The sequence below is a fragment of the Platalea leucorodia genome (genome assembly GCF_965183815.1).
Source record: "Platalea leucorodia genome assembly, contig: HAP1_HAP1_SCAFFOLD_71, whole genome shotgun sequence".
NCBI classification, from domain to species: domain Eukaryota; kingdom Metazoa; phylum Chordata; class Aves; order Pelecaniformes; family Threskiornithidae; genus Platalea; species Platalea leucorodia.
Genome location: NW_028121444.1, coordinates 484,669 through 499,090, shown reverse-complemented (window position 1 = coordinate 499,090; position 14,422 = coordinate 484,669). Strand labels below are relative to the sequence as shown.

General features: G+C 57.1%; 1 protein-coding gene across 1 annotated transcript; it reads left to right on the top strand.

Annotated features, from left to right (window-relative positions):
• Window positions 1-249: 249 nt before the first annotated feature.
• On the top strand, window positions 250-1,041 carry LOC309603395 (olfactory receptor 14C36-like; the record flags this gene model as incomplete). Its single annotated transcript, XM_082338252.1, has 1 exon — window positions 250-1,041. The coding sequence occupies one exon, from the start codon at window positions 250-252 to the stop codon at window positions 1,039-1,041; it is 792 nt and encodes a 263-aa protein (XP_082194378.1).
• Window positions 1,042-14,422: the final 13,381 nt, after the last annotated feature.

Genomic DNA, 14,422 nt, shown 5'->3' with positions numbered 1-14,422 from the left:
TTAGTTTTGCTCAGAAAAGTCTCCCCTAACTTGTCAATGACTTTTCCTCCTTGCACAGGTCCCCATGCCCAGAAGCAGCAAATGTCCAATGGCAGCTCCATCACCGAGTTCTTCCTCCTGGCATTCGCAGACACACGGGAGCTGCAGCTCTTGCACTTCTGGCTCTTCCTGGGCATCTACCTGGCTGCCCTCCTGGGCAACGGCCTCATCATCACCGCCATAGCCTGCGACCGCCACCTCCACACCCTGATGTATTTCTTCCTCCTCAACCTGTCCCTCCTTGACCTGGGCTCCATTTCCACCACTGTCCCCAAAGCCATGGTCAATTCCCTGTGGGACACCAGGGCCATCTCCTACCAGGGATGTGCTGCACAGCTCTTTCTGTTTGTCTTTTTGATGTCAGCAGAGTTTTCTATTCTCACCATCATGTCCTACGACCGCTACGTTGCCATCTGCAAACCCCTGCACTATGGGACCATCCTGGGCAGCAGAGCTTGTGTCCACATGGCAGCAGCTGCCTGGGGCAGTGCGTGTTTCTATGCTGTGCTGCACACGGCCAATACATTTTCACTCCCACTCTGCCAAGGCAATGCCATGGACCAGTTCTTCTGTGAAGTTCCCCAGATCCTCAAGCTCTCCTGCTCAGATGCCTACCTCAGGGAAGTTTGGGTTATTGTGGTTAGTATCTTTGTGACCTTTGTGTGTTTTGTTTTCATTGTGCTGTCCTATGCGCAGATCTTCAGGGCTGTGCTGAAGATCCCCTCTGAGCAGGGACGGCACAAAGCCTTTTCCACGTGCCTCCCTCACCTGGCCGTGGTCTCCCTGTTTATCAGCACTGCCATGTTTGCCTACCTGAAGCCTCCCTCCATCTCCTCCCCATCCCTGGATCTGGTGGTGGCAGCTCTCTACTCAGTGGTGCCTCCAGCAGTGAACCCCCTCATCTACAGCATGAGGAACCAGGAGCTTAAAGACACATTGAAGCAGCTGATTCAATCAGCTCTTTTCAGCAGCATTAACAAGCTCGTGTCTCTTCAGAAGTGATTTCAAATTCAGCTCCGGAACCTCCTGTGCTTTGGGCTATTGATCTGTGATAACCGTGTCTGTCCATGCCTGCATCCACTCCACTCCACCAGAGGCCTGAACCCAGCCTGTCTGACCCAGAGGCCTGTTCACATGTGGCTGGCACAATGGTACAGCTCGCCTCCCATGTCGCATCTCTGGAATAAAAGGGGATTTCCTCAGTGCTGGTGCCTGGAGGTTGGGCTCTTCTGCCAAAGCTGAGGTCAAGCTGAACAAATTGCCCCCACAATGCCATGCTGCTTTGCTTGGCTTCTCCATGGGATGGGGGGAGGAGGGCATGGGGCAATGTGTTAGAGAATGGGCCTGGGCTGAGCCTTCACCTGTGGGTGCCCAGTTCCTCTGGAGATGGTGAATGATCAACAGGGATCTGCCTGGGACATCACCCCATGGCTTTCAGGCACCACAGCCCAATCGCTCTGCAGAGCAGTACCAACAGCTTGGGGCCCTGTGGAGAGGACAGGGAGGGGGTAGGAGTGGCAGGTCAGGCCAGTATGGACAAACTTCCCTGGTGAAAGGCTCTCTGGGGGCAGGGACATGCCTGGAGAAGAGCAAAGAAGCACCTCTCTGCTTCCAGAGGGTTATAAATGGCAAAGAGAAATCTATTTCTGAATGCACCAGCTCGGGCAGGCTTTTCTATTGCTTGGGCAGCCGGAGCATCCTGAGGATCCCCTGGGCCAGGAGTCTTTTCCTGGGAGAGGGACTGGCACAGAGGGGCTTGCTGGCAGTGGACAATAAGGATGTCTTGGAGACAGGAGCAGCCACTGGCTTCCATCTCCTCATGCCATGGCTGCCCCTCAGCCCTGGGGCTGATGGGGAGGCTGAGACACCTCTCTGCCTCCCAGGAGCTACTGTGACCTTCAGAGGGGCTGGGGCTGTGGGGTTGAGTGTGCAGAGCTCTGCAGTACCCATCAATGGGCACTGCCATGGGGTCAGCCCAGAATGGGCTGCTTTTCTGGGCTGGACAGGGGGGAGATGGGTAGGGGGCGGGAAGTGATGGGGAGAGCCAGAGAGGGACTGGGCTGGGCTGGAAAGTGCTCAGGAGAGGAACGCACTGAAGTTAGCTGAGCTGTCCGACCTTGCAGGGTGAGGACTCACACCAGGGGCTGGTGCTGCAGAGCCAGGGCTCGTGGAAGGGAGCTGAGACTTGCAGACGCAGGAGAGAGGAGGCTGCTCTGTGCCTTTGGTGCCATGGAGAGTTGGGGCAGGTGCCCCAGGGCATTTGTAACCCCCCAGCCTTTCTCCCTGGCCATTTCCAGCACTGGCAGCACACCCCAAGTTTATGGGTGAATTGTCCTGTTTGGCCGCTTCCAGCCTCCTGCTGGGCTCAGTGCTTGAATCCCTCTGCTTGAAGCAAAGGACCTCCAAGATGGTCAGGGACTGGAGCACCTTTCCCCTGAGGAGAGGCTGAGGGAGATGAGCCTGTCCAGCCTGGAGAAATGAAGGCTGAGAGGACCTCACTGTGGCCTGCCAGTACCTACAAGGACTTGATGGAGAATAGAGAGACAGGCTTTTCACCATGGGGCATGGTGGGAGGACAAAAGACAGGGGGTGGAAGGTGAAAGAGGAGAGATTAAGCCTGCAGATAAGGAAAGTCTGTTTCAGTGTGAGCTGAGCCAAGCGTTGGAGCAGGTCACCCAGAGATGCTGTGCAGACTCCGTCCTTGGAGGTTTCCAGACTCAGACTGGATCAAGCCATGAACAACCTGGTCTGACCCTTTTTTTTCTGGCAGGTTGGACTGCAGAAGTCCCGAGGTCCCCTCCAACTTGAACTGATCCTATGGTGTCAGGCCCCTTCTCTGATAACCACAGAGCAAGTGTTTATGGGGCAGGAATCTTCCTGTGCTGTATGTGACCACCTAAACTAACATCTCAGCCAGCGAAAAGAGGCCGATACCCCAGTGTGACTCTCTCTCGGCAAAGACTGAGGGGTATCGCTGACAGTCCTGGGCAGGAACTGTCTTGGGGGCACAGGGCTCTGGGATGACCTTTTTTTTTAAATGTTGCTAGCCTGAAAAGAAAAATGTTTAGAAAATATCAGTAAACATAAAAGAAAGAATTAAACACAAAGATGCAAAGCAAAGAAAATGTTTAAAAACACTTTTCAGCTTTTAGATCTTATTGTGGTTGGATGTAGGACCCAAATGCCTTCAGCTACAGGGACACAGACACCTCCTGCCAGTGCAGATGCCCTGGGAATCCCCTGCCCAGCCTCTGCCTGCAGATCCCGAGGGGCTCTGCTCTCCCACATGCCCTGTCTGAGAGCTGCCAGCCCCTGGCAAACACCTCAGGTACACGGAGGCCTCTAAAAGCCGCCCTGGATGTTTTATGGTCAGGCAAAGAAGGTCTGCCTGGAAAGGTGAACAAATCTGCAACACTGAGAAAAAAATAGGAGCCCATTTTCACCAGCTGAAACAATTGAGTACTTTTAATATAGTGGCAGGGTTTTCCCATCATGCCAGAATGGGAATTTGCAGGGAGTGCATTAATCATAGGAGAAAAAATATTGATCTCCTGTTCTTGCATTATGGCTGCTCTATCTATGATATTACGCTGCGTATTCCATCTCCCTTATCTTTCAGGTCTTCCCACCTCTCTTGATTAAATGACCATGTCTAAGGGCATCTTCTCAGCAGACCTATCAGGACATTTGCCCTTCCCATTGCTCTCCCCCTCCCCCTGCTTTTTGTTCATTCAGATGCCTCCCAATTATCTCGTTGATGCTTTGAGCTTCAGGAAATTAGAAACTCGCCCCATCTTTCAGAAGTCAAATGAACTCTTTAATCAGCTCCTTCATGGCATTTATATCTATCCCTTCCTATCTCTCTGTCAAAAACAGTTCTTGTATGGCTGTCGTCGTTGGCCATCTCCACCCCAGGATGTCCTACACTGTCCCACGCCTGTGCCTGTTTCCCTGCAGGCTGTAGACACACGATCCACTTCCCCACCTTGCTCTCATCCTCCCATGTCCCTGCCTGTACCAATATCTCTCTCTGAAACAGAAAGCCACGGGCTGATCGCAGACAAACACCACCACCACCAGTGACCCGTTGCACCACGCCACTACCCTTCAAGTGACATTTCATCTTCCTCATGCCCAGGCTCAGACTCCAAAGCCTTTCCTTCCTCATGCTGTTTCCTCTACAAAGGAAATCTTCATCCTCCCTGAAACCACCTCTCAAGCGATTGCAGGCTACTACAACCTTGCCCTTGGCCTCTATGCCATGAGGCCAAAGCAGCCCAGGTCCCTCGGTCTCTCCACACAAGCCATGTGATTCAGCCCCTTCAGCCCAGCTTGGCAGGCCACCTCTGGACCTTCTCCAGTTCCTCCCCACTCCTGCAGAACATGGAGCCCCACACCAGGACAGATTATTTCAGATGTGGCCACAACAGCGCTGAGTCAAGGTAACTCCCCTTGTTTGGGTGGTCTCGCACATCCAAATTCAGCCCCATGTGCAGCTGGCCTTATTCATGGCCAGCATGCTCCACTGGCTCCTATAGCATCCCTTGTAGCGACCACGGCCTTCTCCGCAGGGTCACTCCTCAGCTGGTCAGCTCCAAGCTTGCCCTGATACATGCGGTTATTCTTCCCCTGATGCAGGACTGGCCACTTCTCCTTGCCAAACTTGATGAGCTTTCTGTTGGCCAAATCCCAGAGTTTCCCAGGGTCCCCATGAACTGAATCTTCCTTGTGTCAGCTGTTCATATGTGCATGTAGGTGGCTCACCCTGTCCTGTGGTGCCTCCAACAAGATGACAGCATGAGGAATTGAAGGCCATGATGGATAATAAAAGGAGGTAGTAGTTTAACGGCCTTGCTGACCAAGGTAGGAATTCCCAATGCTGCCAGCCCAGAAACACCAAAGGAGGGCAACAGGCAAGCAAAGCCAGGGCCAGCGGGTAAAGGGAAATCAGACGTGGGCTTCTTGAATGAGAGGGATTGAGGATGACCAAAGGGAAGAACCTGGGAGGGGGGACACAGGGAATAGGAAGGTTGGAGGTGAAGCAAAGGGTACAACCAGGGCTGTTTGTGGGCACCTGTCAAGTAGCCCTGTCTCAGTGGGGAATCAGCATGGCTGGGGACACCTCCGATGGGCCTGCACAGGAATGCAGACGGCTTGGGGAGCAAACAGGAGGAATTAGGAGTCTGTGGGCAGTTCTTGAGCTGTAATCTCACTTAGGAATCAGAGACATGGTCAGATAGCTCACACCACTGGAGCGTCGCCATGGATGGAAGCTGCCTCTTTAGGAAGGATGGGGCAGGTCAGTGAGGAGGGGAAGGTGCCCTGTCTGTGGGCGAGCAGAAGGAAAGCATGGAGCTCTGCTAGTGACAGGTGAGGAGCCAGATGAGAGCCGATGGATCAGGATTAGTGGGCAGAGCAACATTACCATGGGTAATGTTGTAGTTGGTGTCTGCTGTGGACCAGCTGTATTAGGAAGAAGCAACAGATGAGGCCTTCTTCAGACAAGTAGAAGCAGCTTCTCATTTGCAGGCCCTGGTCCTCGTGGGGGACATTACCCAGCTGGACATCTGCCGGAGGGGCAGCACAGCAGGGCACAAGACACTCAGGAGGTTTCTGGAGGGCACCAAGAACCTCCCGAGCATTCAGAGAGGGTGTTAGGAAAGCCAAAGCCCATCTCGATCTCAATCTGGTAATTCCATCTGGACATGAAGGGCATCAAGAAAGGATTTAACAATGATGCCAGCAGCAAAAGGAAGGCTCAGGAAAATGTGGGTCTGCTGCTAGATGGGGTGGGACCCTGGTGACAGAGAACACAGAGAGGGCCAAGGTACTCCATGCCTTCTTCCACTCTGCGTTTACTGGTAAGACCAACCTTCAGGAATCCCAGGCCCCCAAGACCAGAGGCAAGGAGCAAGGAAGACTTACCCTTGGTGCAGGAGTCTCAGCTTAGGGAACATTGAAACAAACTGCACATGCATAAGTCCGTGGGACCTGAGGGGATGCACTCATGAGTGCTGAGGAAGATGGCTGATGTCCTTGTAAGGCCCCTTGAAATCAGGTTTGAAAGGTCAAGGGAATTTGGTGAGGTTCCTGAGGACGGGAAGACAGCAAATGGAAACCTTATCTTGAAGCAGAGCAAGAAAGAGGATGCAGGGAGCTGTCAGCCTGTCTCCCATTCTACCCCTATAGACAAGCTGAGCGAGTATGGACTGGCTAAGTGGAAAATGAGAGGGACTGAAAACTGACTGAGTCCCAGAGGGTTGTGTCCAGTGGCACAAGGTCCAGCTGGAGGATAATCACCAGTGGGGTAGCCCAAGGGTTGATACTGGGTCCCATTTTGTTCAGCCTTTCATTACAGTCCTGGAGGATGGGACCAAGGGCATCCTGAGCAAGTTTGTGGATGATCTAAACTTGGGAGGAGTGGCTGATACATCGGCTTGTTGCACTGCTGCTCAGAAGGACCTGGGCAGGCTGGAGAACTGGGCAGAGAGGAACCTCATGAAGTTCAACAAAGGGAAACACAGAGTCCTGCCCCTGGGCAGGAAGGACCCCATGGACCAGGACAGGCTGGGGGACGGCTGGCTGGAAAGCAGGTTTCTAGAGAAGGATCAGGGGGTCCTGGTGGACAGCAAGCTGACCACGAGCCAGCAGTGTGGCTGTGTGGCAAAGCAGGCCGACAGCCTCCTGGGCCGCATTCAGGAGAGGTTGGCCAGCAGGTCGAGAGAGGTGATCCTGCCCCTCTAGTCAGCGCTGGTGAGGCCACATCTGGAGCACTACCTCCAGTGCTGGGCTATCCAGTACAAGAGACACATTAACTTACTGGAGCGAGTCCAGCAAAGGGCCACAAAGATGATGAAGGCACACAAGAATCCGTCAGGAGGAGAAGCTGAGAGAGCTGGGACTTTTTAGCCTGGAGAAGGAAAGGCTCCTGGGGATCTTATCAATGTGTATCAACACCTGATGGGAGGGCATGAAGAAGAGGGAGCCAGACTTTTCTCCGTGGTGCCCAGTGACAGACAATGGGTAGAAACGGAAGCACAGGAGCTTCCGTCTCAACACAAGAAAACACTTTTCTCCTGTGAGAGGGGTGGATCACTGGAACAGATTGTCCAGAGAGGTTGTGGAGCCTCTGTCCATGGAGATATTCCAAACCCAGCTGCACCCTGTATTGGGCAACCCCAGGAGGTGCCCTAGTCTAGACTAGACTAGGCAATCTCCACAGATACCGCGAAGAAGAGTCAGAAGGAACCAATGGAGGTCTCTAGTGCCACAATCTGCTCTGAGCAGGGAGAGCTTGTCCCTTAGATCAGGCTGGTCAGTGTTTTCTCCCCTTGAGTTTTGAAAATCTCTGGGCCCCAGACCCAACACTAAGCAACTATAAAGGTGTGGGCTTTTTTCCTTAAACCTCATTTGAAAATCCCCCTCCTGCTTCTTGTCCTCGTTGTCTCTTGTCCTCCTTGTTCCCTCCTGACCGCTAGACAGATCCTGACGCCTACTCTGACCAAGGACAATCACAAGCTTCTCTCCAAGTGTGGCAACACCGGGATCCCCTGCGACTGCACCGCCAGGCGTTGGTGGACAGCTCCAAGGAGAGAGACACCCCAGGGATCCCTGCATGGGCTCAGAGGAGGGCATGTGGAGACACCCAGCACCTAACAGAGAGGGAATGTGGCAGTGCCTGTGGGCTGACACTGAGGCAGAGCTGGGGGCAGCATGGGGGAGCAGAGAAGACCTCCAGCAGCTCCTCTGCATACCTGCTCAGGGAGTAATGCACTTGGTGGTGCTTCTGAGAGAGGATGGTGGCATGGGAGCGGAGGTACTAAGAGCTGTGGTGCAGGGCGCTGGGGCTCAGAACTAGGTCTGGGCTTCCCAGCAGGCAGTGCCAGTGGCTACAGCCCCCAAAGAGCCCTGACCATGGAGAAAGCAACAGCGCATCTCCTCCCAGCTGTGGAGAGCTGCTCTGGCTACAGAGAGGCTACTGGGAGTGCTGGGGTCCATCCTGGCTGCCCTGCATCTCCCAACCCAGCATGTCTCTTGGGTGCCCGGAGCAATTGCACTGACTGGGGTGACAGCCCTGCCTGGCTAGGGACTGAGGGGAACTCTGGGCTGAGTCATGCTTCCTTCAGTGCAAGCCCTGACGCAGGGTCCCAGCCTCCCTTTTGATGCCACCCTTGAGGAGGGGCGATGGCATGAAGGGATGCACAGTCGTGAGCACCAGTCCTTCTTCATCCACTTCCCAGGCCTGGTGGAGCTCCCGGACAGCAAGGACTTCTGGCTCTGCACCATGACCATGCTTTAGGGGACCTACAGTATGGGCATTGTCTTGGATTAGGTGAACGCTGGTGTTTTTGACCCTGAGGCAATTTCTAGCCCAGGTCATCTCTGTTCTGATCTCTCCCTAACCTTTCTCTCATCCACCTGGCCATTCCTCGCCCCCTCCCCACCACCCCTGCAGGGCCCCGAGCTGGCGATGCTGCTCTGCAGAGTGATTTGGCTGTGGTGCCTGGGGTCACAGGGCGACTCCACACTGGCCTTGCTGCTCAGGGTGTGGAGCAGCTCCAGCTGGATGGGGATGGCTGCTGCTCATCTCCCCACTGCACGGGGGAGATCCCGTTTTATTACAGAGAGGCTATGGGGCAGTCAGCTCCGCCCCGGTGTTAGGCACACTCTTACCCAGGCTGCAGGTGAGACAGAGCAGGTTCAAGCCTCTGGAGAAGTGAGACAAATCCAAACATTTCTCTAGGAACATCATAACCACAAGTAACAACAATGGGAAAGGTAATGACAATGGTATTGGTAACAATAATGATTATACACCAAAGCACCAGGTTTGGATGGGATATCCTGGGAGTTGTTTGCAGAGAGAGATGGAGAGTTGATCACTATTGCAGAAACTTTCATGTAATGCTAATTCCACCCTTGAGCTCCTGGTTCCTCATGCTGTAGATGAGGGGGTCACTGCTGGAGGCACCACTGAGTACAGAGCCGCCATCACCAGACCCAGGGATGGGGACGAGATGGAGGAGGGCTTCAGGTGCTGATAAAGAGGGAGACCATGGCCAGGGGAGGAGGCACGCGGAAAAGGCTTTGTGCTGTCCCTGCTCCCAGGGGATCCTCAGCACAGTCGTGCACATTTTCCCATGAGACACAGGAGGGTCCTGCAGCAGTTTTTTGGAGAAGGGTTGTGCAGCCTGGAAGCACAGGGAGGCGGGAAAGTTCTCACGTCAGGCACAGACACTGAAGCTCTGACATCGCAGTGACCCGTTCTCTGACAGCGGTTCAAAGGAGCATTTTTACCTCACCACGGGCCTTCCTTGTGCTCGTTTGGGTCACGGCCCTGGAACACGCCAGGAGCACAGGCACCACCACCACCGGAGGGTAGGGGCAAGGCCCCATCTGGCTGGAACAGGTGGAGTGCCGGGGGACAGATCTGTCCCTGCAGGACTGCTGGGCCCGTCCCGGGGATGGCGGTGCTTGCCGGCATAAGGAAGACACTGCTGTGCGCTGCTCAGGTGAGCGGCAGGGCTGGGACCTCTTGTTCAGGTGTTGGCAGGGAGCTAGAGAAGGCCGTTCACCCACTTGGTCCTGGCATGGCCCCTGACCTCCCAGGAGCGAGACCAATCCTGCAGAGTGCAGGAGCCTGGTGCCAGGTGGGGAGCAGCCTCAGTGGAGCTGGGTGTCCTCAGGCCACTGCCTGTGGGGCCCTGCAGCCCCAGGGCTGTCCCCTGGGCTGCCTGTGCCATCCTGCCTGCTGCCCAGAGCAAAGGCCGTGGGCCCTGTCCTGGCCTCCCTTTCTAGCACTACTGGAGGGGCAATTTGGGTGGGATGTGTCAGGGACATGTCCAGACACACCCAGGGCGTGTTGGGAAGGAGGCTCCCCAGTACCCGCACACCCGTCCTCTCAGCCCAGCTCTCCTTTTCCTCCTCTGCAGCTCCAGCCAGGACAGCAGCATCCCCACCCCGAGCAGGTAACTCGTTCTCCCGCCCGAGGCTGGGTATCCCCAGCACCAGGCTGTGACCCACAGCTGGATGGAAGGGGCTCCTTGCTGGAGTGTGAAGCTCCCAGGAGGAGGCACTGGGGTGGGGGTGGGAGAGTTGGGGAGGGCTGTAATTTCCTCAGCAGGCTGGAAGCTTCCCCATTACTCAGCCCTGGGGTCCTCCACCCTCTGCTGCCTTGAGTGATGGGAGTCAGGACTGGTGCTGCCCCCACCTCTCCCAGGCCTGGTGTTGCCCCTTCCATGTTCTTGCCCATGCAGATCCTACCCGAGGGCGTTTGACCAGAAGCAGGAGAGTCTCAGTGCCCGTCATCATCTGCATCATCCTGGGGGCCCTTCTCTGCCTGCTCCTGGCCCTCCTGGCTGGGCAAGTGCTAAGCACCAGGGCTGGGCGCAGAGGTGGGTCCTTCCATAGCTGTCCCAGGGACCATGCCTCCTGGAAGGGCTGTGGGGTGCTGCGGGGTGTCACTGAGGGGCACAGGCAGAGCTGGGGGGATGAGACTGTGTGCTGCCACCTGTCCCATGCACCACCCCATTGACTGCCTGGCCATGGGGCACCAGCAGCAAGGGGTGGAGAGAGCCCAGAGGCGAGGGAAGCTAGTGATGGGGCGAGGAGAGAAACGGCAGAGTGGAGATGGCCAAGGCTGGCAGTGCTCTGGGTAGTGCTGGAGGGGGCTCTGGGGCAAGGGAGATGGCAGGAGGAGCATGGGGCAGTAGATTCCATGTCCATGGTGTCAGGCCCCCAAGCTGTCCCTCTGCCCAGCCCTGCCCATCCTCGCCCATCCCCTGGCAGGGCAGGGGCCCTGCTGTAGACCCATGGGGCAGACAAGGGGCAGCTCCAGGTGGAGAGGAAACATGGGAGCTGCTCCAAGGTCAGACAAGGCAGGGAATGGCCCAGGGGCCAGAGGGGCATGAGCACTGTCTCCGAAAGGATGATGCGAGGGTGACGCTGCCCCAGATAATCTCCACAGCAATGTTGCCCTCACTGGGGATGTGGCGGCCGTGCCTGGACAGTGCAGTGGGGCTGTGCTGTCAGACCAGTCCTGGGCTGGCCGAAGGAACAGGTTTGGGGGAGCACAGTGAGGTCCCATCGCCCCTCTGCCTGTCCCTGTGCCAGCCCTGCCTCTGTCCCCAGGCTCCAGGAGGGCTCAGGAGCTCTTCCCCGAGGCCGTGTATGAGGGGATTGGTTACAGCCCGGTGTGGGAGAAGCAGGCAAGGTTTGGTCACTCAGGTGGGTGTGGGTCCTCCCTGGAGGCCCATCTGCAGGACCCTTTCCCCTGGCCCCAACACAGGGCTGATCCCCTGAAGCCTCCCAGCCCATGGTCCCTGCAGTGCTGGGGCCATGTGGTCTGTGGGGAGAGCATCCAGGTCCTGGGCCCGGGAGAGGAGCTTCCTCCCAACCAGCTTTGCCCATCCCAGCTGGACAGCCCCTCTCTTCCTGCCCCTGCACCCCATGTGACACCCGAGGAGTGAGGGAAGGGGCTGCACTAGGGCAGCTCTGGGAGCACCTTTGAGATGGTGTTTGTCCCGGGGGAGCAGGGTAGATTCCCAGTCCTCCTCCCCATGCATCCCCAGCTCTGTGGGTCCCCCTTCCCCAGCAGCACTGACCATGAGACAGGTCCGTGGGGCTCGCTCCCTAACACCCGCTGTGCATCTCTCCAGGCTCCTATTCAGAGGAATCCCTGACCCAGCTGCAGCCCTCCCCTGGGGACAGCGAGGAGGAGGATGGTGTGGGATCAGCACCAGGTAACGGAGGCAGGAAGGGGTGATCTCCCTGCAGCCATGTGATGGACAGAGGTGTCACCATCACAGATGGGGAGGACATGGGGGCTTCCTGTGGTGCTGCCACCACCAGTGTGTCAGCCCTGTGTCCCTGTGCATCCTCCCACCCTCTGCTCTGCAGGACGTGTCTTCTCACTGTCACCAGCTCCCCTCTCCTTTCAGATGTTCTTGTCCTGCCCGGAGGTGACCCAGTGGATGGCTATGATGATGCCAGGGAGGTTTCTGACCCTGGGGATGATGCTGCCCCTGGGCAGGGAGCTTGGGAAATGCCCGGGGCACCAGAGGAGGGAGCAGGGCCCAGGGATGCATTCGGAGGTGAGAGGGAAAGATAGCGCTGCTGGTTCCTGGGGTGCCATCCCTGGTGCCACCCAAGTTGCTACCGTACTGACACCCAGACCTCCTGGGAAGGGGGAACCTGACCCAGGAGTTTTCCTTGGAGGGACTGGGGGTGGGAGAAGGAGCTGAATGTGGTGAGGAGTGGGGAGGAAGGTGATGCACAGACCCCATGGGGCGAACTGCAATGCCCTGCCTTGCTGCTTGCAGGGAGCAGCCTGCACTCCTGGAGAAGTGCTGGTGTCCCTGGAGCTGAAGGAGACACCTCGTCCGTGTCCCTGGGGAGCATGGGCTATGATGATGCTGAAGAGGCGTCTCTGGCACATCCCCGTGAGAACACAAAGGCTGTGACAGCGGAGCTTGGTGCCCAACAGTCCCTGAGCCCCAGGCCAGGAGAGCCCATCCCTGCTGTGCAGCTGGGTGCAGGCAGGAGGGAGGAGAGGCCTGTGCAGCTGGGAGAGCTGTGAGCACCAGGGAACCGTCTTCCTTTACCATGGGCAGCAGAAATGGCTGGGAGTTTCCTCTGTTTTTATTCCCATTTTCACACTGTGCATCCATATTGGTTCTTATTAAAAGTCTCTGGGGGCTTTGACCCAGAGCTGCTGCTTGCCTGCCGAGGTGTCGGGTCATCTCCCTGAGGCTGATCGGGGGAGCAGAGAACAAAGACACAGTGGTAGGGAAGGGGTGCGTCTCAGGGACAGCAGGCTTGGGGTCAGGCTGTGGGGCTGCGAGAGCCCCTGGTGCCTGGGGAATAATCCTGCTGACAGAGCCATTTCCATCCTGCTGGCCACAGGCAGTTTCTAGTCAAAATGGCTCTCTGATAGGTGCCGTGATGCACCCCGGTGGGAGCACCCATTTCCTCACCCTGGGGTTTCCAGCTGCTCTTTCCCCCAGGCCCTGCCTGGGCCACACTGGTCCCACAGTGCAGAGCTGCCATGTCAGGGTAAGCCCTGGGCTGTGGCCCCACAGAAGTGAGCCCTAAGGTGGCCGCAGTGCCCTGAACACCCCAGACAGCCCCAGCGGGGATCATGGCCCATGGATTACCTCCCACAAAGGTTAGGAGGCAGCTGTGCTCCACACTGCCCCAGCACAGGGTGCAGAGCCACTTTCTGGGACACACGGGGCTGGAATTCCCTCTCCTCATGCTCTGCCAGGACCCCAGTCTCCATGGGCTGTTCCTGCTCTCTTGGGCCCTCACAGACCCCCGAGCACTCTTGTCACAGGCACAGAGCTGCCTCCTTCCTGAGCAGGGGCTGTAAGGCCCCACGGCAGCCCTGGGACCCCCTCCTCCTGCTCCCCTCCAGCCCCCACCCCTGCCCTCCTGCTGCCTCGCCAGGGGTGTCAGTTTGGATTTGTGTCGGGGCAGTACTTGTGTGCAGGTACAGGAGGGATGGGAGCAGGGGACATGGGGGCACCTTTCCCTCAGCGCTGTTGGAGGGCTGGGGATGGAGAAGAGATCTCCATGAGACGTGTGCTGCAGCCAAAAGCCGTGGTCTGGCCCCTGGCCTGGAGAAGGACCCATGCAGGAGGATGCTCATGTGGGCACGTTTCCATGGCAGAGGAGATTTTGTGTCCCTCCCCTAACACAGGCACTGCTGGGAGCTGAGCCAGGGTCCCTCTCCCTTGGCCAGGGCTTTCGCCAGCCCTAGCACCCATGGGCAGAGAAACCCAGAGAAGCCAGGCGAGGAGAAGAGTTTGATACTTGGGCAGGACCCGGAGCCTAGACTGCCTTCCCTGCTCCCACTGGTGGGTGTCCACACCCCTCCAGCTCTTCCCTGAAAGGCTCCTCTGCTGCAGGCTGGAAGGGGTGTTGGCTCCCTATGGGGAGTTGCTGCAGCTCAGTACTGCTGCCAACAGCAGGATCTGGCCCTCGAGGAGAAGAGGGGAGGGGGTGGCTGTCGCCAACATCCTCTCCCACTTCCACATTGCCCCATTCCCTGCTGGGAGCTCCTCCACCCCTGGGGGGACCCTGGGGGTATCTGGAGGAAGCCCAGGCTCACACATCCCTCTGCTCCATACCCTGGAGCGTTCCTGCTGGCAGCCCCCACGGGAGAGCAGTGTTCCCAGGGAGAGACTCCCACGGTGATGGGTGACAACATGGGCATTGCAAGCACAGCCTCCATCCCCTGGAAAACTCCCAATGGGATAAGCTCCAGCCCTGGCATTTTGGGACCTGAAGAGTCTGGCCCTGTGGGCTGGGTCTGTTCTCTGCAGCAAAGCAGGATTGTCACTGTGCCCCAGATCTGTGCTTGCTCCTGCAGCTCCTGAGGACC